We start from the raw sequence: 26,176 nt of genomic DNA on the forward strand, positions 1-26,176 counted from the left end.
TCCTGCAGGACTATGACATGGACGTGGTCCATGTGAAGGGAAGTGCCAACCTGATAGCAGACGCGTTGTCCCGGAGAGGGGGCCCTGAACTTCCCCAGGTCACTGGGCAGAGTGACCCCAGTCAGTTCAGTTCCGAAGGGGAGAGAGATGTGATGGAGTAGGGGCTGTCTGTGTGGGGAATGGGAGAGCAGGGGAGGACTTTAGGGGATGGACTATACCTGAGACTGTAACCTGAGCTAGGCAAGGGGGGTGGGAGGTCAACACTTTTGCCCGGGAAGCTAGACAAAGGAAGGGGCCGGCAGGAGGGAGTTAGTTTCAGTTTCGTTTTGGGGTTGTGTGGGGGGGATTCAGGGTATCCTAAGCTGGGATCTAAGCACACTGAAACCCCAAAAGGACTCGATTGAAGGGTCCTGACTGTGCCTGCAAGCTCTGCTGTAACCTGCATTCCTGTTGTCCAATAAGCCTTCTCTTTTACTGTCTGGCTGAGAGTCACTGTGAGTCCTAGGAAGAGGGGTGCAGGACCGGAGTCCCCCACACTCCCTGACACCTTGATTCACATAATCAGAGTAACAATACTTTATTCTTTCTGCCCCAATAACAGAGAAACTGGGGGTCCCACAGCAGCAAAAAGTGACCATGTGGGCTCATGCTAGGCGGGGTGCGGGTGCCTATGCAAACAAGATCAGCCCCTGACGTTCTTTTCCACACTCGCCACAATTCACCGCCAGATGTCAAGGTAGAGCTCATCCTGGCTCTGCTCACACAGGTCTCTCCTGCATCCAGAGGGGCTCTGGCTGCTCTCCCCAGTCCAGCCGCCCTCTCCTTGTAGCCGATCATCCAAAATCATCTCCCCCATGGATCCTCCCCTGTCCATTGTCTGCAGTCCAGGTAAACAGGTCACCTGGGCTCCTCTCCTCCCTCCTTTGTTCCCACCCCGGCTGGAACTAACTGGTCAGGTCACCGGGGTCCTCTCTCCTCAACCCATTGTCCTCACACAGACCAGAACCAGCTGGCTGCCAAGATGGGCTGGGCCCCTTGGTCAGCAGTCGCTGGGTACCCCAGCTCCAGGCCATTATCCGGGGCCAGGCTGCTGAGAAAGGTCACACCTGATCCTCTGAGCCCTTGTTACACACGCAGCGCACAGGGAAATTGGGGCACACACAGGATTCACGGAAAACACTAAGAACCCCCCCACCCCGTCACAATGCGATGCGCCTTGTTGAGCTTCCCCACACATAACCCCCCTCCGGGCCCAGGGCTGCGAGTCTTGCTCCAGGTAGTGGCTTTGTGCCATTTTCTTGCTGTTTCCTGTCACTCCCCTCGTCCTGCTGCTGCGCGTCTCTTACTGCGAAATGCTGCTGCTGCGTTCAGCATCCCTCTGCTGCCTGCCCACACTGGCTGCATGTTCCTGCAGATGCTGGTGGAGGGGGCGCTGCCCCCCAGATGGTGCAAGTCTCTCTCGGCGTCTGTCTCAGGGGGACTCGTTGCCCGGGGCAGGGGGGCTGCAGGCCTGGGGTCCAGCCCCAGGAGGCAATGAAGCCACATGGTTTCCCCTGGAGGGAGAGTGAGACCCACTGGGGGCCTGGCCCACTGACGGGGCCTCCCAGAGCCTGTCCCCACGCTAGGGCCATGGTCCCGATCCTGGAGGTCCGTGACAGCCACGCCCCATGGAAGGGAGATGGTGGAGGGTGCTGGGGGGAAGAGGGGTTTTTGTTCTTGCAGGAGAAGGAGCTGCGGGACTAAGGGAGGGAGCACCCCAAGGCTGAGTAGGGCACTGCAATGGGAGGGGCACCGTGGGGCCAAGAGAGGCAGCCTCAGGGGAGGGGATGCTGTGGGCCCAACAGGTGCCCTGTAGGGCCGAGGAGGGTACCCTGTACGGGGGGGCAGCCAGGCACCCGAGGTTGGCAGCGGCTCTGGGACAGACCGGGTCTGGCAGGGATCCGCGAGCATCTCTAACCAGGTTCCTCCTCCCAGGGAATGAGTCCATCTGCTCGCCCAACGTCTACATCGAATGCGCTGACCGGACGCTCGGTAGGTGCCGTTGGGCATCGTGCCTCTCCCAGGGACCACCAGGGTCGCCACAGGGGGGATGGACGCGCTGCTGGGAAGGAGGGGTGGGTGGCACCATGGAGAGAGGAGGGGCAGCTGGCACTGCAGGAAGGGGGAGGGGCATCTGGCAGTGCAGGGAGGGGGACGGGCATCTGACACCGTGGGGAGGGGGAGGGGCTGGTGGGGAGAACACCCCCTGTGCGAGGCTGGGGGGCCCACCCTGCCGGGCGTGCTAGGAGCTTTGGGGTGCAGGAGGGGGCAGCTGGGGCCCCCCATGTGCCCTGCAGTGGGGCAGGGGCAGGGAATGGGGCCTGAGGCCCATGCCCTGCTGTGTGCCGGGCAGATGCGGTGGTGCAGGACTCCCAGGAGCGCTGCAGCTGCCCCACGCCCTGCAACCTGACGCGCTACAGCAAGGAGATCTCCATGGTGCGCATCCCCAACAAGGGCTCGGCCCGCTACCTCGCCCGCAAGTACCACCGCAACGAGACCTACATCCGGTGAGTGTCCCCCGCTGCCCCCCTGCCCCACAGCGCCCCCTGCCACTGCCCCCCGCTACCTCGGCCCGCAGTGACCCCGCACCAGAGACCCACATCCGGTGAGTTCCCCAACTGCCCCCTGCCCCACAGCGCCCCCTGCCATCTTGCCCCCCGCTACTCCCGCCAAGTACCACCGCCCGAATCTACCATCCGGTGCCGGCCCAACTGCCCCCTCCCCACACCCCCCGCACTGCCCCCCGCTACTCGCCCGCATTCCCACCGCACCGAACCTACATCCGGTGAGTGTCCCCGCTGCACCCTGCCCACAGCCCCCCTCCACTGCCCCCCCTACCTCGCCCGCAGTTACCACCGAACCGAGACCTACTACCTGGTGTGTCCCCAACGCCCCCTGCCCCACAGCGCCCCCTGCCACTTGCCCCTCCCACCTCGGCCCGAATCACCACCGCACGAGACCTAATCGGAGTGTCCCCCGCTGCGCCCCCCGCCCACACGCCCCCCACTACCCCCGCTACCTCGCCGCAAGTGACCCGCAATGAGACCACATTCCTTGAGTGTCCGCCCTCCTGCCCCATGCCCCACAGCGCCCCCTTGCCACTGCCCCCCCCACCTCTCTCTCAGAGTACCACCGCAACGAACCTACATCCGGTGAGTGTCCCCCTCTGCCCCCCTGCCCATAGCGCCCCTCCACTTGCCCCCGACCTCACCCGCAAGTACCCCACCGCCAATGGAACTCACATCCGGTGAGTGTCCCCCTCTGCCCTCCCCACACGCCCCTGCCACTGCCCCCCGCTACCCGCCCGCACAGTACCACCGCACAATGAACCCACCTCCGGATTCCCTGCTGCCCCCCGCTGCCCTCTGCCCCACAGCGCCCCTGACTGCCCCCACTACATTGGAATGAGACCTACCTCCAGTGATGCCCACCCCCCCAGCGCCCCCTGCCCTCTTCCACCTGCCCACACGGCCTCCCTTACCCCAGCCCCACCTTTCCCTGCCCCCACCCACCCCCTGCCCCTGTCCTCCAGTCCCACTGCCCCCAACACCCCCCTTGACCCTGCCCACAGCAGCCCCCTGCCCAAGCACCACTTACCCCACAGCCTTCCTGATCCCAGCACCGCCTGCCCCAGCATCCCCCTGCCTCAGAGCCCCTAGTTTCCCCTGCCCCTAATGGCACTCCAACCACCCCTATGTCTCCAGTCCCACAGCACTCACCTCCCTGGATGCCTCAGGCCCAGTCCCCTGCACAGGGCCCCCAGTATCTTGCAGCCCATCCCCAACACCACCAACGTCACCTCCTGCCCCGTGTCCCAGCCCCAGCCACACCAGAACCCCCACGACGCACCCAGTGCCAGACGCCCCCCAGACCCATAGCAGCCCACGTCTCCTGGCCCCCACCCCACGCCGAGTACATCCCACATGCCGAAGCTGAGCCCCCCTGCTGTCCCTAATGTCTGTAACCTTGCACCACCCCCGGCTCGGCTTGTGCCCACGCCGAGCCCCCCCCACCGCTGTGCCTGCGCCGAGCCCCTGTTTCCCATTGTCCTGCCCACAGAGAAGAGACTTCCTGTGCTGACATTTCTTCGAAGGCGCTACATATGCAGGCCATCGAGCCGAAGAAGGCCATTACGAGCTGCGGGCTGCTGGTGAGTCCCTGAGCCCTGCACCACCACCTCGGAGACCCCCGCACCACCCCGCCCATGCCGAAGTGCCCCGTCCCATTCTCCGCCCCTGTGTATCGCCTGTCCCTGGCACCCCCTTACCCACCCCACACCTCCAGGTCCCACGCTCCCTTCCCCACCCCTTGTGACCCCGTGTCCCTGGCACCCCCTGCTGCCACCCACACATCCATGTGGCCCCCATCCATTCCGCGCCCCTTGTTCCGTCCTGGCACCCTGTGCCACCCCACACATCCAGGTCCCCGTTCCATCCCCCACCCCTTTGTCCCCCTGTCCCTGGGCACCCCCGTGGCCACCCCACCACATCAGGGTCCCCCGGTCCCATTCCCCACCCCTCTGGCCCCCTGTCCTGGCACCCCGTGCACCCCACACATCCAGGGTGCCCCGTCCCATATCCCCCACCCTGTACCCCCTGTCCCTGGGCACCCCCTGTGCCACCCCACATACCACGTGCCCCCTGTCCCTATCCCCGCCCCTGAACCCCTGTCCTGGCAACCCCCGCCACCTCTGCCCCATCCAAAGTGCCCCCGTCATTCCCCCCCCTTGTACCCCTAGTCCCTGGGGCACCCCCTGCGCACCCGCCACACATCCAGTGCCCCGTCCCATTCCCCCCGCCCCCTGTACCCCCTGTCCCTGGGCACCCCCTGTGCCACCCCACACATCCAGGGTGCCCCCGTCCCATTCCCCCGCCCCTTGTACCCCCTGTCCCTGGGCACCCCCTGCGCCACCCCACACATCCAGGGTGCCCCTGCCCCTTGTACCTCCTGTCCCTGGGCACCCCCGTGCCACCCCGCCCATCCGAACTGCCCCCGTCCCATTCCCCCGCCCCTTGTACCTCCTGTCCCTGGGAACCCCCTGCACCACCCCACACATCCAGGGTGCCCCTGCCCCTTGTACCTCCTGTCTCTGGGCACCCCCTGTGCCACCCCGCCCATCCGGGGTGCCTCCACCACATCCCCTTATACCCCCCTGGGCACTCCCTGTCTGGCTGATGGGCTCAGAGGGCTGAGCCAGGCTGACTCTGGCAGCCCCTTCCCCCCATGCCCACTAATCCCCCATGACCAGCTCCCTCTCTGCTGCCAGGGGACATCGGGGGGCAGATGGGGCTGTTCATCGGCGCCAGTATCCTGACCATCCTGGAGATCCTGGACTATATCTATGAGGTGAGCGCCAGTGCGGGCAGCTCCCAGGCCCGTGTGTAGGGTGGGGCGGGGGGCACACAGAGCCTGGGCACTCGTCTCTCGCCCCCCCATTGCGGTTCGGGGCTGAGTGTCCGCCCTGGGCACCGGGGGGCCAGACGCCTTGGCCCAGCATGTCGGCTCTACACCGCCTCCTGCAGGCCCCTGGCGTTCTGCCAGCCAGGGTGGGGGTGCACTGATCTCCCCATGGCTCACCTCCCTCCTGCCCCGTCACACCCTGCGAAGGAGCAGGCGACCAAGGGGGGGTCGAGTGGGGGGTGCGTGAGCTCCGAGATGGGCAGAGGAGGGGCCAACCCGCCATCCTGAGCGAATGTGTGAGTGCGTGTCTGGGCCTGTGTGTACACGTGTGTCTGGACGTGTGTGTACCCGTGTGCTCTGAGCAGCCCCCCCCCCCACACACACTCTCGCCTGCCCAGGTGATCCGGGACAAGGTGAGCCGGGCTCTGGGCCGTGCCAAGCCGCCCCTGAGGAAGCCGTCGGGCAGCATCGCCACGCTGAGGCTGGAGGAGCTCAGGGATCAGGTACTCAGCCCCTGGGGTGGTGAATGGGGCCCGGCCGGTGACGCCTGGGTGGGAGGAGGGTGAGTGAGGCAGGAGGGCCTTGGGGGGACAGAGAAGGGGGCTGGCCAGTGAGACGTCTGGGGCGGGGGGAGGAATCTAAGCACAAAGTGGGGATTTTGTTAGTGCGGTGCGGGGCTGAGATCAGTGCTGCTGGGTCCCTGCATAGAGAAGGCTCCTTGCCAGGCTGGGCACAGCCCCAGGCCCTCTGACCTGGTCAGGCTTGGTGCACCCCCTCTTGGGGGCCCATCGTGCTGGGCACGGCCCCTGGCCCCCCACCAGGTTGGGTGCACCCCTCGTGGGGCTCCATTGGGCTGGGCATGGCCCCTGGCCCCCCACCAGGCTGGGTGCACCCCCCAGGGGCCCCGTCGGGCTGGGCCTGACAGGTTGTTCAGCACGTCCCACTCCCCAGACACGCCGGGTTTTACCCTGTCTCAGACCCTAGAGGTTTCAGGCTGGAAAGGCCCAGCTAGTCCTGCCCTGGTGCTGGGCCGGGACTAAGTAATCCCAGCCTGTCCCCGACAGGGGCTTGGCCCACCTCTTCCTAAGAACCTCCTGGGTCGGGGGCTCCACCAGCTGCACTGTGCTGCTGCCCGTTGTCCGGCTGTCTGGGCAGGTGCCCGGTAGTGCTGGCCAAGGTCTCTGCTCATCACAAGGGGGCCCTGCGGCCCCGAGACAGGCCCACGGCGTCGGCCCCACAGCTGTGTTTGGGGTGCATTAGTGACACTAGGTCAGAGCCCAGGCCCCGGGGCCGCACCATGAGCGCAGAGTGAACCGCTGTGAAATGACACTGGGAAACACTGCTCCAACGCACCGGAGCTCACCCAGGTCATGAACTTGCCCACTGTGGCCGTCAGATCGGTGCTGACTCATGTTGTGGAAATTCCTGTCCATTCCAGCTGAGGAATAAGGAGAGACGGACACAGCTAGTCAAGCAAGGAGCCCCGGGAGGGGCGATCTGTGTATTTCAGCTGCAGTTGGGTTCGAGCTCACAAGTCATTAAGAACGAAGAAAACACTTACACCAAAGTGTTATATGCAGTTGACTATGATAATCTATCGCTCTATGATTGGCCAAAATTTGCTATCATTACCATACATAATTAGCAAGCTACATGTATCTACTCGCCCCTACCCCCTCTTGTGTTAGTTTGCAAACCAAGCAGTTAGTTATCTATAGGATGCAGGCGCAGAAAGTTCCATTGTCTGCAGGTTTGGAGTTTGGCTACATTTCCTCTCAAAGGAACTTCCTGAGTTAAGACTATCCATAGCTGACGTTGCATTTTTCCCTTCTTTCTCCCATGTGTATGTGACAAATTTGCCCCCCTGGTAGTTAAGTAGAATAATTCTTATTTCAACTTCCCCCCTTTGATCATGATCCATATAATGGGCTCATGATCATACTTTCCACAGCAGTAGGAGTGTTACAGTGAATACGTAGGGATTAGAATATCAGCATCTGGCATGGTTCCCACCTTTGCCAAAACCCGTCTTCTTGTAAAGAGAGAAATATTCCCTTCGGTTTGCTAGTTGCCCTAGCTCATTTAGACATTATGCACATGGACAGTTTAAACACAATCATCAATAAAATCATAACACCTCCCTTCAGGAGTCCCTTAAGCCAGCCTGTTAGGGAAGGGAACCAGGAAAATAAACCATCAAACCAATCATGTGTCCAGCTACCTTTATCAGACCTGTCTCAGGTGATGTCTCTTAAGTGGACTGCTCTGTCAAAGGTGTCTTTATAGGTGTCATTCACAAATACACAACACTCTTGGCCTATGAGGGCAGAAGTACCTCCTTGAGCTGCTAAAAGACTAGCTAAAGTCATACGATTTTGCAAAGCTAACTGTCTAAGCTGCTTAAGCTCAGTGGCTTGATTTGTAACTATGGTAGCAGTTTCATCAGCCATAATTTCTAAAATACCCTGGTGTTTTATAAACCCTCCCCTAAGTCTGCGATTACTAGGGAATCTTGCCCACATCATTGGTTCAAGGGCTTCACCATCCTCAGCTTGAGCGGTCCCTTACATTTCTAATCTTGTCTTTATGTCATTGTTTCACAGCACGAGTGGGGGGAAACAACCAGGCAAGATAACAAGAACCTGAGAAGTGTACTGGAAGGGTATGATAGGCTTTATTCCCACACACCCAGTAAGAACCGAACCCTGCTGGAACAGGGCCGGGAGGTGCATCCTGTGTCACTCCCAACGCTTTTTGTAACAAGAATGTATAACATCCCTGTCACGGAGTGTGGGGGAGTCCGGCCCTGCACCCCTCTTCCTGGGACTCACAGTGACTCTCAGCCAGCCAGTAAAACAGAAGGTTTATTGGACAACAGGAATGCAGCCAGCTCCTTCCTTTTGTCCGGGTTCCGGGCAAAGGTGCTGACACCCCTCCCCCCCTACCTGGATCAGGTTACAGGCTTAGGTCCTGTCCCTCATCTAAAGTCCTCCCCAGCTCTCCCATCCCCCACACAGACAGTCCTTACTGCATCACATCTCTCCCCACTTCGAGACTGAACTGAGCGGGGTCACTCTGCCCAGTGACCTGGAGAAGCGTATTCGTCGGCCCTCTCTCAACGGACATCTCACGCGACGTCCAACTAATGCCAGGTTGAGCAACCTTCCTGAATCCCTTCAACAGGACACATAGTAACATGGTCATCAGCCCTGCAGGCAGCAGGCCCACGTCAGGAGACTTGGCGTTGGCTTCACATTTCACTGGTGTACGAATCCTAGCAGCCAGAGTCATGAGGGAGTAAAGTGTCGGCTGTACATGGTGAAGTGTTCGCCCAAAGAGAATATGGCTTCAGCCTTCTTAATGACCAACACTCCATGGCTAGTGCATTCGTATCTCAAACGCGCTGCATAAGTCTCTGCTCCCCGGGTTATGCAACTTTCTTGCTCAGATGTACACGCATGGGGTGTCTCACTCCCCCAAGCGTTTTCACCTCCCTGCCATTAAACACCACATCTGCCCCTTATGTTCCCTATCCCTGCAGGCGATCGGTTGGAACGCACACCATAGAAGGGTTTGCTCAAATCTCGCGGTTTGCAAAACTGGCCACGTAACGCCAGAGCCTCCTACCAAGCCAACCAGGGCCTGGAGCAGACCTAGCTGGCAGCTAACTCCGGTCCAGAGGACACGCCATTCTTAAGTCAATGGCTTCCCCTTGTTGCTTGACACTTCTACAGGTGAGTGGGACTCGGCTATGCATGAAGCTAAAGATGGTGGCACACGATATCCTTGCTCAGATAGTACCCTGGTGTCTTAACCGTTAACTTTACCGCTCATCCAAAAAGGCCTGGTACATGCTATTTTGCGGTATTGGGAAGAGCATGAGCCAGTCTCCTGAATCAACCTCCACCCCTTGGCTGTGTTCCTGGTTCAGGCAAGCCAGCTCCCCGCGTTACAATTGGTACACCGATGGCCAGTAAATACTTCCGCCATACGCTCCCATCGTGTTTTGCACTTTCGTACAAAGGCACCTTCCTACTAGGTTTAAACCCAGCTCACCCGGTCAGATGCACGGTCCAACGCAACCTCCGACTCAGTCTAACACTTGGACACAGAACCGTAGAGTCCTGCCACCAGGTCAATCGCGAAGACGACAGAATGGTCGTCAAGGTAGAGCACAACGGATAGGGAAAAGCTCTCCATCCGCCTCAAGGTGGTCTTGATTGCCACACAGAGCGCCTTAGATAGGTGTGCCGATGAAGCTGAGTGCAAGAAGCGCTACCCCTTAAGAGGCAAAGGGCAGTCGAGCTCAAGACAAGCGCGTAGAACCCCAGAAGGGGTGAAGAAGACTGGGCCGACTTTCAGCACTGGCATTCCTGCGTCCATCACCACTGTGCCGGTAAGCGCCTTGGCTAAGCATCCAGGTGGTTGAGGTACCAAGCGCGCTCGCACTAGCTGGTCTAGGAGCCAAACGTCGTCAGACCTGGCATAACAAGAGGTAGGACGACACATCGAAAATACGGTCCAGGCATTGAGCTTTACTGTATAGTTCTCAGCACAGAACTTAAATGAGGATCGAGACTCCCATTACGTTATTGGGGACATAGCCACCAACTGGCAACGCGCCAGGGGTCTGGAATGACTGGGCTGATTACTACCCCCATGACCAGCATGCCCATGATGACCTTCCTCTTTCACTAGGATCCTGGGCATGTTTATCCTCGAGGTGACACCAAAACAGGGCAATCTGATAGGGGGATGTGAGCGGCCAGGTCTCCAACCGAGGCCGGAGTGGGTCAGTCAAATTAGTGGGCGTCCCATTGTGCCTGGTTGCGCAATTGAACACCCATGTCGGTACCATGCAGACCCTCTGATCTCAAGCATTTGTCTGAGGGCCCGCAGGGTTTCCGCTGATCAGAGAGGGGATTATCGCCTACCTGGGATATAGTCCCAGCCCATTTTTGTCCCAGCGGAATAGATCCCTAAGAGGGATCATCTCCCAGCCCCTCCCAGTGTCCACACATTCGTGTTTGCACGTCCATTCATCGCACATTCTACCCATGTGCTATAGATGGGCTCTCTAAATCGACGTTATCCACATTGGTACGAGAAGACCAGAAACCAAGGTGAGATAGTAGCCAAGGTTTAGAAACAGAAAATCGCCACGACAGGAGGGCGAGTGAGCTCCTTTTACCATTCAGCTTTTCAGTAAAAAGAGAAAATAGAGTCTCTATGGTACGCATTGAAGGGCCCTCTCTCTCAGAGACCCTGGAGGTGTTTCTTATCCTCACGGGGATCGTTAGAACCTATCTCACCAGACATCGCTTGTTCGCCTCGGCGGCCTGAGGTGCGTCCGTGTCATGTTGCTATCAAAGTGCACCCACGGGCCTTTGCTCTATAGCGCAGTCTAATTACCTAAGGTTCACCTACGCACACATAGACCTTTCTGCACTCTGAGGTCCTCAACGCTGGGCGCAGACTCTCTCCCTGGCCAGGCCCATCGACGCTCGCCAAGTCTTTCCAGAAGGTCAGACATACTCCCACCAACTTTTTGACATCTCCAATAAGGAGTGGGCTCTTCCTCCATTCGTCTCTCATCAGTGTCCAGGGCCCCTTACCCCGTTTCCGATACAACAGTTCGTAGAAGTGCTATAAACCTTAACAGGGTATAAAGTTACGGTTTCGTACTCTTCGTAATAAGTCTATCCTATAGTATGCACGAACAGTACAGGTGAGGTAACAGTATTTAGATCCGCAGTCCTGGGGGTGCTGCGTTCATAAAATGTTTTTTAAGCAACATCTGTCAGCGTCCCTTTAAATCTTTCCACCAGCCATTGGACTGGGGATGAAATCGTTAAGTGTCGCACGAGTTGATGCTGGACCCCACATTTTCTTATTACCCCATAGCATCGGATCAAGTGGTCGAATTATGAAGATTAGAGTCCCGTGGTCTGTTAAGAACTTCTTGGGAACCCCACCCAGCATGGGTAATATAGATCAACGCGAGTCGTCAGGCCGACAGGTAGATTGTTCTAGAAGTCGATAAGAGTGAGACATAGATGCCAACAAGGAGACGCTCTGGGGATCGATCTATTAGTCGTAATAATCTTAATACCTACCCACACCTTAAAATTAAAGTGGATTTTCATCACACCTCGAACCAGGAATGGTCGAGTTTTAAATACTTGCTGAGGAGTTGTTAGAAAAAGTTTCGCATCCTTATGCGATTCCCATAAGCTATCTACTCATCAACCTTTTGAGGTATCAGCGTTTAAACTTCTAACTGATGGAGTTATAATAGGCCTCCATAAGCCTCTTCTTATATGCTATGTTTACTACCATGTCCAGAGGTACCATATACGGGACCACATGAACACGCGGTCGGCCATTCTGACGCGTAAACCAGACATACAGGTGACTAAGTTAGGAGCCAGAAAAGCTCGGCCCAGCTGAGTCATACAGCAACCTTGACAAATTTGACACTGCGCAGTAGGTACCCAAGTATTCTTAACAGCTATCGCCTGTGCGCGATTACCATGGGGTGCAAACTGTAAGCGCGACCAAGGGCTGAGTCCCATGGGGCCTATGGTAATGCACGACGCCAACTCTGTGGCAAGAGAGCTTTCCTGTGATGAGCCCCAGAGCCCAGCGCTGCCACCTCTGACTCTGGCAACCCCCATCTCGACATCTGATCCTCACCCTGGGGTGGGCGCACAGTTGTCCCTCAACTTGCGCGGTACAGGAAGCCCCGACATACTCCACAGGACAAGCTCTCACTCTGGATAGCCTCTCTCTCATAGGGTCTAGTAGCGTATCGTTGCGACATTGAGATACATAGGCAGCATGAGGATAGCCGTGCCGCCATACTGCTCTCGCAACGGTTGTGTCCCGATGAGAGAGAACTATCAAGTGTCAGCCACCATCACCCTACAGCCTCAAGGGATCTCTTATAGACGCTTTCTCTCAGCAAAGAGGAGTAGGAGATATTGATTCTTGCGAAACAGAAGGAGGCCTGGTAAGGAGGCGATCAAAATCTAGTGCAGCTACTGGAGACAGGCTAAATGTGGAACCACAAGACATGTGCTGTCATTGCTGGCGGTGGTCTGAGGGCCACGGCAGTTCCCATCCTGAGAGAACCATCTAGTAGACCATGTTCCTCATAGGCGCACTCCCTCCCCACAGTTAGGCAGTCTTTAAGCTTCCCTATGTACGGAAGTACAGGCAAGCACTTCTCGACACAGTTGTTGTGGTGCTCAGGAGCAGACACTGACCCTTCTCTTTAAGCGGATAGGTACTGAACTTTTGAAATTTCTGTAGAAGTACCACAAGGATGGGATCTCGCGACGCGTAATAAGCTCGATAGTTACTACACGGTAACACACTCGTAGGTACAGGGAGTTCTCATGTGCGACCAGCGCGCATCTCGTGGGTTACTAGGCTTGTTGATCAGGTCCTCTAGTTCTCGATACAGGATTCGGCTAGCCTACCCCCATTATACATACGTCCGTAAACTTGTACTGAATGTGTGAGCAAATTTGGCTATGCTACCTCAACCCTTACCAAATCACATTGGGGCTGCGAAGCTTCGCTTCGCAGCTCGAGTGCCACCTAGCTTCTGTCCACTTTCAATGTAGCCCCCACCTCTTATGTTCTTTGAACGAGGGCACCTTTGCGAGAAATTGGGGGTGTCCCGGCTACACCGCCTGCCTATCCTTTTTTAAATTAATCAGTCAGGTAAAGTGTCGGGCCCATCCGATTCTGAGCCCAGCCACCGTCAGGCGAGCAATGCATCAACCCGTCTTTTCTATGTCCCACCGTAAGTACCCAGTTGTACACATCGACACATTGACCACCCAATACCATCTACCTCCACGACACAAGGCACGTTCTGCCGGAGAGGCGCAGTCCTCGGCGCCACTCTTGTAAATAAACCTCACCGAGGCCTGGAGCAGGTCAAGCTGCCCGACAGAGCAGCTGACCTGGGCCTCCCTGCCCTCCTTGCAGCGGTATGACAGCCACCCCCATTTCCGGAGGTGCGTCATCGAGGCGAGGTACTGTTCACAGTCAAACATGCCGACGGTGTGTCTGTCTGCTCCAGACCTTGCACTGTGGTCCCAGATGCTGCGCGTCCACTGAGTGGAAGCGGAAGCCCATTGGGTCTCGGGGCCCAGCTGATCAGTCAGATGGACCTCGGCTGGTTTCCCCTTTGGTCGTGGCTCTGATGTCGTTTTGGTCTCCAATTAGCGCCCGCTGGAGGTCCCATGAGGACTCTCTCTGCAAGCTGAGGCAGCTGCTCTTCGAGGACTCTCCTGTTATCCCTGCCCGACTGTCCCACAAATTCGGTCAGACCCACTGCCTGCGTGCTGCGGTGTTCTTCTCGTGCCGCTGGTCCCTCAACCACAGACCTCAGGTCTGGACGGGCACATGCCATACAGGTGCTCCATAGAATACGGTCAAGTCAGTCCTCTTTAGTTTTGGGCCCGCCACTGTCCACTTGCTGCCATAGCCTCGCGCCCAGGTGATGACCAGTTTAGTCAGTCGACGTCACGGTTTTAACCGCGGCGCTCCGAACTTTTTCCGGTACAATGTTCAGGAGTCCAGCCCAAACTCCGCGAGCCAGGGCCTTTTGAACGTTCATACGTCCCCCCGCTCCCGCCCCTTTCAGTCGGCTGTACACCTCCACGGCCGTGGAGTCCAGTAAGGGGGTGAGATCTGCGATCCTGTCTGCAGGGCCAACTCCTGTGCAGCTTGCAGGCATTCTCAGAGGCCGTCAGGAAGGTATCTATGTCCTCCCCCTCCTTACGCCGGGGCAGCAAGCGCTTATCAAAGCTCTTTGTAGGCTTGGGTCCCCCCTCGCTCACCGCAGCCAGGACCTCACTGCTCCTCAGCCGGCCCAGCTCCAGCTCATGTTTACACTGGTTCTCCTTCTCCTCCAGCTCACGCTGGCGCTGGTTCTCTTTGTGTTTATGCTGGTTCTCCCGCTTCTTCAGTTCTTGCCTCCTTAACTCGAGCTCTTCCCGTCTCAACTCCCTGTCATGTTCCATCCGCATCTGTTCCAGGGACAGGGAGCTCCGCCAGGATGATCCCCTGCTGTCACCAGGGTCAGGGTGCCCTCAGTATTCACTGGGCTTCCCCCAACCCCTCCCCTAACTATAGGTGGGCAGGGTCTTGGGTTGTCCTCAGCAGCAGTCTGGCCCCTCCCAGCCATGTCAGGCCCCAGGGCCCACACTGCATCCGCCGGGCGGCTTCCCTCAGGGACAGGGCTTGGTTCATCCAAGCGATCCTTCTCCTCCAGCTGGGCAATTAGCTGTTCTTTGGTGGACCTCTCAATGCGCAGCCCCCTCTGCTTGCACAGCTCCACCAGGTATTTCTTAAGGCGCTTAGCATACATCTTCCTGCTGGCCACTCACCGGCCTGTGCTTTCAGCTTCCCACCGGTTCCAGGGAGACCCCTTGTGCATCAGCCCTTTTTCAGGTCACCCCCTCTCTGCCAGGGTTGAGCTGCAGACTCCTCCGCCCCTGGGACCGCTCGCTGCAATCCCCCGGGGGACCCTGTTACTGCAAAGTCCTTTGCTCTGGTCACACACTCCCGGGGTTAATCGCCTCCTGAAACTGTCGCTCTCTGTCTCTTCAGCCCACCTGGTCCCCCTCAATCGCCCTTCATTTTCCTGCTCCCCAGTCACTTACTGCAGGAAGCGCCGTCCATGGGGTGCAGTATCTCCTGCCATTGCCACCAGTTGTCACAGAGTGTGGGGGAGTCCGGTCCTGCACCCCTCTTCCTGGGACTCACAGTGACTCTCAGCCAGCCAGTAAAACAGAAGGTTTATTGGACAACAGGAATGCAGGTTACAGCAGAGCTTGGAAGCACGACTAGGACCCCCCAATCAAGTCCTTCTGGGGGTTCAGGAAGCTTAGTTCCCAGTTTGGGATTCCCTGAATTCCAACCACCCAGCCCAAAACCGAAACTGAACTAACTCCCCTCCAGCCGGCCCCTTCCTTTGTCCGGCTTCCCGGGCAAAGGTGCTGATCCCCTCCCCCCTACCTAGCTCAGGTTACAGGCTTAGGTCCTGTCCCTCACCTAAAGTCCTGCCTGGCTCTCCCATCCCCCACACAGACAGTCCCTGCTGCATCACATCACTCCCAACGCTTTTTGTAACAAGAATGTATAACGTCCCATAACCCAATAGGCCCGTGCTCCAAGGAGGTGTCTATGTCTCTACGTTTTTGCCTGCATACAGACATTCTTCCATCAGAGTTTTCCCATACCATGGTGCAGCTTTCATAGCAGACGCTATTGGTGCAGACACTTGTGCGGTTAATGTCGTCAGTGGTGTCAAAACAGTAAACGAGGGGAGTGGCCCACTCTCCGTCACCAGCTGGGCCCACACGCTATTTGCAGGTACTGTTCTCTAAAAACAAGCCTGGCCCATTCCCCAGGAGACACCACTCACTCTGCGCCTCAAAGGTTAACAAATACCTGGAGTTAGGGCTTATACCTTCTTGTTGCCAAGTATGAGTTGTAGCCCAATAGGGAGTAACATATGCCTTTGAACGAGTAATATTTGCAGCCGTCAAAAGGATAGGAAGGAAAGAAAGTCCTCGCTCCACATCGGGAGGCACCAAGGTGCACACCCAGCATGAGTCATTCCTTCATCTGGGATTCAATTCCTCACCACATGGCTAAATCTAATGAAATTATTATGCTCCTAAGAAAGGGAAGGGGAAAACAACAAAATTAACAGAGGAAACATTTTCACAATAGGTTAAAATACCAACAAAGAAAAGAAAAAAAGAGCAATAAACGTTAACCCAAATAATACAGTCCAATCTTCTATATCCATCAAAACCCTGATATCAGTCGTTTAGGGCCTTAGCTGCCCTGTAGCCATCTACTTCGGGTTGGCCTTGCCGGTCGGCCAACAAGCGTCGCTCCCTCCCTGGGGACCTTATCCAGGGGTTCCCTTTCGAGTGAATTTAAGTTTCAGTCCGGGCAAGGTCTGCACCATCCACTGGTCCTCTGGAGAGAGAACACGAGATTTATTTCCTGTGGATACCTGTGGAGGCAAGGTGTTAGAAACAGAATAGTCTTTCTTGGCTCGGGTATAATGAATCCAGGAGTCTCTTTCAGCTACTTTGATGGCCATAGGAGTAGTCAACAGGATCTGGAATGGCCCCCAGACGGGTTGGAGAGTCTGCTTCTTGTAAATTTTCACAAGCACAAAATCACTGGGCTGAAACGAGTTAGCATTCACGTCCGGGGCTGTCCTTGGAAATGGCAGGCGTACCTGTGAATGGAGGTAAGCTGCTTCTGGAATTGTAAGGTATAGGAGGTTAGTTCAGTGTCCCCCCAAAACTAAATCACTTAAGACTATCCTTCCAGGCACATGAGATGGGGGAGGTCTACCAAACAATAGTTCAAAAGGGGAAAGCTTAAGTTTCCCCCTGGGGGTACTTCTGGCATTGTGCAGGACAAGAGGAAGGGCCTGTACCTACTTAAGGTTACTTTCTTTACATAGTTTTCTTAAATTCTGCTTCAAAACAAAGTTCATTCTCTCAACTTGGCCTGAAGATGCCAGGTGCCAAGGTACGTGCAGCTTCCAGGTGATACCAAGTCCAGTCATTAAATGCTGCAGAACAGTCGAAGTAAAGTGGGTGCCCTGATCACTTTCAGTGAATCTTGGGGTCCATATCTGGGCACTATTTCATGCAGGAGAAGCTTGGCCACTGTTGCAGCGGTGGCTTTCCAAGTGGGAAAGGCCTCCACCCACCCTGTCAACTGATCCACTATGACTAGTAAGTGTTTGAATCCCTGACAAGGGGGCATATCAGCAAAGTCTATTTGTAACCTTTCAAAAGGAATATATGTCCATAGTCTTGCTCTAGGAGGGCCTTTGGGTTCCCCCCTTGGACTGAACTGGGCACATTGGGATGCAACTAATTTAGCCTGCCGACTTACTCCAGAGGCAAACCAGTCTCTTTACAACTTGGGTCATTCCGGTTGCTCCCATATGTGTGTGCTTGTGGAGATTTTGGTAGCGAGGTGAGGTAGCGAGCTGGGAGGACCCCTCTGCCATCCAACATGTATCAGACACCATCAGGGTCCATCCGTGCACCCGCCTGTTCCCACCTTTCCTTTTCTCTTGAATCCACATTGCAATATGTCCACTTAGCCCAATCTGGTGGCCATCCGGCGAGCTGCTGTTTTAATTTCTGTGCCTCATCCAGAGTGTATTTATCACTCTGGGTTGGGTGATAAACATGCTTGGGTTTTCAAAGGTTGCCTTGTAGCAGTCTGTGCAGTCCTATCTGCAAAGTCATTGCCTCTAGATAATTCATCTTTTAGTCCAGTATGCCCCATACAATGCATTACTGAAATGGCAGCTGGCAAATAAATAGCTTCTAGTAATTCTTCTACAAGGCCTGTCTTGATGCTCTCAGCCTACAGTCTCTTTTCATGTGCCCTTTTTGATGATAGCAATAACAAATTAAAGGTCCTCTGGACCCCCCTTTACTGGGTCCCGATCTACCAACAAACCCTTGTCCTCTTCCTTGGCCTCTGCCGACATCAGGCTCTGCCCCCTTCAATACAAACGCCAACACTCTTATATTCCCTTTATCTTCCTTCCTGCCCCAGCCTTTCGTTGGGCTTCTTGCCCATTAAACACTCTGATGGCAATAGCCACTATCTGAGAGAGGGGCATCCGTGCAAATCCGTCTACATCATTTAATCTCCTCCTTATATCCTCCGCAGCCTGGTCTTTAAACAATCCTCTTATCACTGGCACATTTGCTTCTGCCTCAGGATCTTGACCCCCAAACAACCTAGCAGCTTTTATTAGTCTTTCATAATAGTCTGAGGAGTGTCCATCTGGGCCTTGCTGGACAGAAGTTACTTTACTCCAATTAGTAGTTCTCTGCCCAGCCTTAACTTATATTGATCTCCAGCATTATTGTAATCCCAGTTAGGATCACAGTCAGGGCATTCTGTCCTGGTGGCGGTGGGGTAAATCACCTATAGACTCCTGAGCTCAACTGAACACTTGTTTTCTTTTTTCCTCAGAAAGCAGGGGTTTTAAAAGAACTTGGATATCTTGCCACGTAGGATTATGAGTGGCAAAAATAGTTTCAAATGTCCTATGTATAGATTCTGGGTCGTCCCTGACCTTTGGGGTGGTAATCTTCCAATTCAATAGGTCACTGATAGAGAAGGGAATATGGACATAGCGATCAACAACTTGACCCGCTCCAGTAGGAACTGGGTACTGTCTTAAGGGCATTTGGAGTACCGGAAAGTTCTGTCCTTTCTGTTTAATGAGCTTGAAATTGACATCTCCAGGAACACACTCGGGAGACCAACCCCATGAGCCGGTTGAGGAGTTGGGGAGACTTCGCCTGTGAACGTGGCTTCGGGTATTATAGGCCACTGGACCAGGATACAATGTGGCTCGGGGTCGGGATGGGGTTGGAGGCAAATCCTGCACCGGTGCAGAGGCGGTCCCTGGAGCCACCTGATTTACCTGAATGGGAAGGGGTTGAGGGGATACAACTGGTGGGGGAACTGGCCTATAATCATCTTCCTCTGATCTACACTGCTGGTAGGGAGGAGGTTTAGTTTGTTGTAACATGAGAGTGCTTTCTTTGTCTTCACAAATCAGGGCAGCGTTATAAAACAAATACAAATAATTCATTTGTTCTGGTCTTAAATCTTCCAGGATGGTTCTCAAGGTTTTGAGGCAGACCTCATTAAGTGAGCCATTTTCTGACCACTGTTCCTCTGGTGGCTGATTAAAAATGTAAGCGGTCCAGGCTGTTATACAAAGGGCATTAGGTCACCGCTTGGACAAGCCAGCGGTGCCACCGAGTCTCCCCCAAATCTTGAGAACGCGTCCCAGGAATGTGCCGGCATCGAATTTCCCCTGACTGTTTCCCATGTCAGGTCTGACTGACTCCTAAATTCCCTGTTTCAATTCTCCACTATCCTCAGTGTTACCGAGAACAAAGTCCTGGAGTCAGTAACAGTTTCCTTTATGTCCCAGTGACACCACCCAGCCTATTCAGTCAGCCTTTGTTTCTGCCTGGTTAATCTCCTGTCATCTGAAACTTGTTTTTATACTGGGCTGGCGCTCTAAGAGTGTTTAACTGCCAAACGGATGTCCCAGTAATTTCACCGAGGCTGTCCCAAGGAAACCACCGGGTCTAAGACCCACCTGTACACATAACACAAAACAGAGACAATTTACCTGTCAAGCTCTTCTAACATGATCTGTCTCGTTGCTTGTGGTCCGTCTCTCAGAGTCTTCCTTATCGTCCCCGCTGGGGGCCAGCTCCCAAGACAATACAACCCAAGGTAAACTCACCTCGACACGCGCTGGTCCTTCTCAAGGGAGGGGCCCTGGAGGAGTTCCGAGCTGGAGAATTCCCTTTGTGGTCGCCAAAACTGTTGTGGAAATTCCTGTCCGTTCCAGCTGAGGAATAAGGAGAGACGGACACAGCTAGTCAAGCAAGGAGCCCCGGGAGGGGCGATCCGTTTATTTCAATTGCAGTTGGTTCGAGCTCACAAGTCAGCAAGAACAAAGAAAACACTTACACCAAAGTATTATATGCAGTTGACTATGATAATCTATCGCTCTATGATTGGCCAAAATTTGCTATCATTACCATACATAATTAGCAGGCTACATGTATCTGTTCATCTACTCACCCCCCCACCCCTTGCGTTCTTTTGCAAACCAAGCAGTTAGTTATCTATAGGATGCAGGCGCAGAAAGTTCCATTGTCTGCGGGTTTGGAGTTTGGTTACATTTCCTCTCAAAGGAACTTCCTGAGTTAAGACTATCCGTAGCTGAAGCTGCATTTTTCCCTTCTTTCTCCCACGAGTATGTGACAAATTTGCCTCCCTGGTAGTTTAGTAGAATAATTCTTATTTCACTCAGCACCCACTGGATTTACTTTAATTTCCTCCTAGTGCAAAAATCGAACTGGTTAAAACTCCTTGGAAATGCTCATAGCTAGTGTCTGTGCGACCAGCAGCACAGCCCGGGGACCCCTCCCGGGTCTCAGGGAACCAGCCCGGGGCTGGCTGCCTGCCCGGGGGCCTGGTGCTGTCCTGGCTGCAGGGGCTGGGCTCTGTAGGCAGCAGCAGACTCGTCCGGTGCCCCCCAGCCTGAGCTCCCAGACGGGAGGCTCTGGGGCCGGCTGTGCTGTTGCTCTGGGGTCAGTTGAGGGAGCTCTGTGCATGGCAGTGGAGTGATGCCAGGGTCCCATGGTGTGGAGCAGCCCAGAACCCAGCCCTAGTGAGCGGCACGTGTCCAGGCTGGTGATATCCCAGCGGGATGCTCGTGGCCGCCCCGTCACAGCAGGAGCACGGTGTCCAGGCTGCGCTGCCCCCTACTGGGCAGGTAGGACCGGTGTCCGGCAGGTGGCTCTGTCATGTCCGGATCATGATCCCGCTGCAATTGCTCTGGGACAGGAGTTACAGCATCACTGGTTCCTCCGTGTGAGGGGAGATGAAGGGGGCTGGGCGCCAGGGCGAGGGGTCCAGGCCCTGGGTGCTATTGGCCAATACGAACAGCTCCAGCTGAGTCGCTGTGTATGTGGCTGGTGTTTCCAGTGCCCAGTGCAGCCAGGGACTCTGGGGGGGGGTCGTTTAATCTCCAGCCCATGGAGCGAGGGGGGGAGCCAGGCCCAGTCTAATGGTGAGGGGTGTTTGTCCCCTGCAGGAGATAGGGCCTGGCCAACCCTGCCCTGGGCTGTAACCACGTCCCCACGCACACGTGATTGATGTGGTGAAGGCAGGGCCTGACACAGCCCCCTGGGGCCTGGACCATGGCTGGCTGGTACCAGGTTCCTCGCCCCGTCCAGGGGAGTCTCAGGGATGGGCAGGGCCTCACCAGCAGGAGGCACAGAAATGCCTCGGGTGGAGGGGTCAGCTGTGGCAGGGGAAAAGTACAGCCCAGCAGAGCCAGCCCACGGGCCTTGCAGGTGGGGAGGGGGTCTCGCCAGGGGAGCACCAGGCCTGGCTCCCTGGGAGACGGAGGGGGGCCTGGCTGCCACAGTGACTTTGTCTTCCCCTGCAGAGCCCCTGCGGGACGCTGGGCCGACATGCCGAGGGCACCTACAGCAGCAGCATCCTGCCCAACCACCGCCACCGCTATGCCCACCAGGGCGTCTTCGAGGACTTCGCCTGCTAGGCCGGGCTCTGCACCGCGGGCCCCATGGTCTGCACGGAGAGCGGCGCCAGTGCCTGGCACAGGGGGCACCAGGCCCCTCCTTTCCCCAGCTGCCCATCCAGCCCATCAGCCATGCCCTGCCCCAGGAATGGCCCTGCCTGGCAGCCCCACGCCCAGCCAGCCCCGGGGTCAGCCCAGCACAAAGCACATGGTGCAGAGCAGAGCCGCGCAGCCCTGCCCCTGGGAGCAGCCAGCCTGGACAGACGCGGCATCGGCCGGAAAACAGCCTGGCCTGAGGATTGGCCCCAGCGTGGGGACTGGGGGAGGGCAGGGACCCTGTATGAATGCGGCATTCAGCTGTGGAGGTGAACCCCCCCACACACACACACCCCGGGGGGCTGCAGCCCAGTCGCTCCCACCCAGCGGGGAAAGGGCCTCCCCCAGAACAGACTCATGCCGCCCTAGAGCCTCATCCCCAGCAAGCGCCCCCTGCCCCGGCTGCAGCAGCCAACTGCATAATGCCCCCTGCGCCCCCTGCCCCACACATGCACCATCCTGCATCCCCCCCAGAGCTCCCCACACCCCCACCCCGGTGTAGCCCCGGCCCAGTGCACTCCCTCCATAGAGCTCCCCACCCCAGTGCAGCCCCGCCCCAGTGCGCCCCCCACAGAGCTCCCCAACCCCACCCCAGTGCAGGCCCGCCCATGCACAGATTCCACTTCTTCCGCCCCAGTGCAGCCCTGCCCCCCCATCTTGATTCCTTGCTGCGCCCCACAGCCCCCACCATCTCTGGGTGCTGAGCGCCCACGGCCCCCACCCCACACTGTGCGTTTGTGCCTCGAGCCCACATCCCCCCCCTGCAGTGACCGCCCAGGCTGCAGGGCCTGAGCTAAGGTCTCTGCACTGCCAGCCACTGCCTGTACCACTCAACAAACCCCCCCACCCCAGGGAGCTCCCACTGCCTGCGCCAGCCAGGCGGGGCCCTGGGGTACTGCTGGGTGGGTGGGGTGGGGCAGAGCACAGCCCCTTGGGGGCACTAGGTGTGCGGGGGCAGCACCCAGCCACGAGGGGTCACCATGGCAGCAGGGTCCTGGCCTGGCGGGGACACAGCACCTTGCGCTGTAGTTGCAGCCTCTGCTCCTGGGGTAACGGGCTGGCAGCAGGACGTGGCTGGGGGGTGTCCCTGTGTGAGGATTGTGCAAGGGAGAGACGCCCCCTCCCTACCCCTGCAGGGGCTCTTACCCTCCAGCCCCTTCACGTTCAGCCCCAGGCCCAGCCTGTGTTCCCTTCCCCACCCCTAGCTGCAGGGAGTGGGGCCGTGATGGGGGAAGGGCCCCCAGAGCAGACTCCTGGCCCCTCTCCCCCCGTGAGTGCAAGGCTCAGAGCAGCCCACAGGCTGGGCACAGACTGAGCTCCTGTGAGTGTCTTGACCCCTCAGACCACGTCCTGGCGTCTGCACAGCCACATGCACCTCGGGGGCTGGACAGACAGACGCGCACGGCCCCACGCTCCCGAGGGGGCTGGACAGACAGACACGGGGTGACAGGCACCCCGGGATGCACACACAGTGCTGTGCACCCGTCTGTGCGAGGGTCGCACTGACAGACCTGCATGAGGCCTGGATTCGTGGGCCCACAGTGCCATGAACCCGCGCATGGCGCAGTGCTGGGGCTCGGGGAATGTGCCCCTGGGCACCCTGGGAACGGCCTCATAAGTGTGCCCACGGGGGTGTCTGTGTGCACACTCAGACACAGCCACACGCCTCTGTGGACACCTGGCTGGCCCACGCCCCAGGGCCCCGCAGCCACAGGCTGTCCATGCTGCGTGCCTGGCTGCACCCAGCGCTCGCACGTTTGGCTGTGTCTGAGCTGAGCTGGGCACAGGCCTGGCAAGGTGGTGTCTGGGTGCAGGGGGACGGACCCCCCCATGGGAACAACAAGCTGGCAAGCAGGGCAGGAGGCTGAGCAGCCCCCGCTACAGCCCCAGTGTGTGGACGGACACATGTCCCCTGCCACATGCACGGCCACATGGTCCCTGGGGGCTGGACAGACAGACGCATGTCGCCATGCGGTCTGAGGGGGATGCATAGACAGACGCATGTGGCCCCTGGCGATGGACAGATGCACACGGCTACACGGTCCCTGGGGGCTGGACAGATAGACGCATGTCGCCATGCGGTCTGAGGGGGATGCATAGACAGATGCATGTGGGCCCTGGGGATGGACAGATGCACACGGCCATGCTGTGATTGGGGGGGCTGGACAGACAGACGCATACGACCCTGGAGCTGCGAGGGGCGATGTCCCGGGGGAGGGTCGCAGTCACCCCATTGTTCTGTTGAATGTCAGAGACGTGAGTCCCTGCTTTATAAATATACAAACTGCTCTGTAATAAAGGCACAAGTCGACCCCGAGCTGGGCGCGCTGTACGGTGTCCTGCCATGGAGCTGGGCGGCCACAAGGGCAGCGCCCCGATGGCACCGAGCAGTGGCATATCCAGGTTCAAACATCAGGGGAGCGAACACATAAAAACAGGCGCCACCCAACATATCAAATTACACCTCTACCTCGATATAACGCGACCCGATATAACACGAATTCGGTTATAACGGGGGAAAGCAGTGCTCTGGGGGGCTGCGCACGCACCTGGTGGGACGGCCCCTCATCTCTCCTGAGGGAGCTGCTCTGCAATTTGTGGCCCCTGGAAGCAGGCCGCGCACAAGAGCGAGGGGGCACAGTTCACTGCATGGAGAGACAATCGGACAGAGGTGGGCAGGGTCTGTTGGGGGTTCGCATGGACAAGAGGGGGTGGGGGGCTGCACTGGGAGACTCTCCAATGCAACATCCAGCCACACTGGCTCTGTGCGTCAGGAGGCAGCAAGAGAGAGAGACCGAGGAGGCGGTGCCCTTCCCCTCCCAGATGGGTCTGCCAGTCCCTGATCTCAGAGTCTCAACGCTGCAGGCCCCCAGCCCCCAGGTACTGGGCTGCAGTGCAGGCTAGAGGGGCTGATATAGAGAAGTCAGGACCAGTCGGAGCACTTCCCAGGTCATCATGAAAACTCACTCCTGGAAAGCTGGGTGAGGTAATATGGGGGCAGGGGGGGTTAATATATATCAAGGTGGGTGAGGTAATATATTTTATTGGACCAACTTCTGTTGGTGAGAGACACAAGCTTTTGAGCTTTCACAGAACTCTTCTTCAGGAAGAAGAAAGAACTCCGTGAAAGCTCCAAAGCTTGTCTCTCTCTCTCACCAACAAAAGTTGCTCCAGTAACAGACATTATCTCACCCACTTTGTGGCTCTAATTTCCTGGGAACAACAGGGCTACACCACCCCCGCACTCAAAGATGCAAGATTGACGTGAACAGCACAGAGTGACCATCACGCCAGGACACTATTTTCACGATTCATTTTAGCATAATGTCATCATCACACCAAGGAAGTAGCACCAGCAGCACAATGAGATAAATACAGCCACTTGTGCATGTCAAAAATTCACAGTACAAGTGTGACGATGCTGTTCTGGCGGGACACAACTGAGAGTGCCAAATCAGGACCAATTGCTCAAACAGGGCAGTCACAGCCCCAGGCTGGGGTTTTTCCACCTCTAAGGCAAACCAAACCAGCCAGACAAAAACAGAGAGAGATCTGAGCCACAGTGACCTGGACACTTACATATCCGCATATCCCCTTGGGCGCCTCTAGGAGGGCAATCCTCCCTCTCGAAGCACGGAGTCTGAATGTTGCAAATCATTTTTAAATAAAGGACAGGAATCAAATGCGGCACCCATTGGAGACACACCACAAACAGAGTTATCACACAAAATTAACCACCTCCAAAGTACATTTGGCAATGTCTTTCCCCTTGGGTCTTAAGTCACAACCCAAAGTCAACAATCCCAAAAGTCTCTGGTCAATGCCACCGGGCCGAATTTCAAGATGTTCTATCTGTAGAAGGTCCCTCCCCCAGCCTGGGTGAAAGGGGCACCTTACGTGGTCAGGGCCAACTGCCCTGCCTCTCGTGGTTCTGCTCCGCCTTCTCCAGAACTGCTTCCGCTTACCAGCCGCTCCACTCTGCTCCTCCGGCCGTCCTCACAATGCTCACTCCACCACTGCCCCGTGAGCTGCTCAGTTGTTCTGCAAACTGCGCGGTGCTCGCTCGCCTCTGTGGGCCGCTCCACACGCCCCACCGCTACTCCGCTCCGCAGGCACTCTGCCTCACCAGATTCCATGATCCGCTCCAGTCGTCCACAACTGCTCCACTCTCCGCCAGCTGCTCTGTTTCGCAGTACTAGCTTCAGGCTCCCCCTCTAGTTAGCACAGCACTCAGTGTCCCAGCTCATAATTCAGCTTCTTTGTGATCTCAGCCAATAGTAAGGGGACCGTGCTAGTGCAACAATTAGCCCAAAGTGAGTTCCGCTAGCAACCTGTAGCTAGAGTCTTAAGGGAATAAAAAAATCACTCTGACATCACAGTGGAGAGAGGAGGGGTGGAACGTGGTGCTTCTGGCCCAAAGGAGCCTGCACCACGCAACGGCACAATGTACCTGCGCCCCCTCTCTATTCACAGGGT

General features: G+C 56.9%; 1 protein-coding gene and 1 long non-coding RNA gene across 2 annotated transcripts in view; one reads left to right on the forward strand and one right to left on the reverse strand.

Moving 5' to 3' along the window:
- LOC116831212 (acid-sensing ion channel 4-like) overlaps positions 1-22,202 on the forward strand; it is a 34,821-nt gene extending 12,619 nt beyond the window's left edge. Inside the window, exons 2-9 of the mRNA XM_075069813.1 lie at positions 1,856-2,031; positions 2,393-2,546; positions 3,224-3,286; positions 4,099-4,189; positions 4,778-4,889; positions 5,288-5,385; positions 5,838-5,942; positions 21,512-22,202. Coding sequence (XP_074925914.1) covers positions 1,856-2,031; positions 2,393-2,546; positions 3,224-3,286; positions 4,099-4,189; positions 4,778-4,889; positions 5,288-5,385; positions 5,838-5,942; positions 21,512-21,625 — 913 coding nt within the window. The 3' untranslated portion in view covers positions 21,626-22,202. The remainder of the gene's footprint in view (positions 1-1,855; positions 2,032-2,392; positions 2,547-3,223; positions 3,287-4,098; positions 4,190-4,777; positions 4,890-5,287; positions 5,386-5,837; positions 5,943-21,511) is intronic.
- Positions 15,242-20,484, reverse strand: LOC142047411 (uncharacterized). Its single transcript, XR_012656679.1, has 2 exons — positions 19,676-20,484; positions 15,242-16,743 (listed from the first exon to the last, which is right to left on the reverse strand). It is a non-coding gene; the product is annotated as an uncharacterized LOC142047411 (long non-coding RNA).
- Positions 22,203-26,176: the final 3,974 nt, after the last annotated feature.

The sequence above is a fragment of the Chelonoidis abingdonii genome, chromosome 10, assembly GCF_003597395.2.
Source record: "Chelonoidis abingdonii isolate Lonesome George chromosome 10, CheloAbing_2.0, whole genome shotgun sequence".
Classification (NCBI taxonomy): domain Eukaryota; kingdom Metazoa; phylum Chordata; order Testudines; family Testudinidae; genus Chelonoidis; species Chelonoidis abingdonii.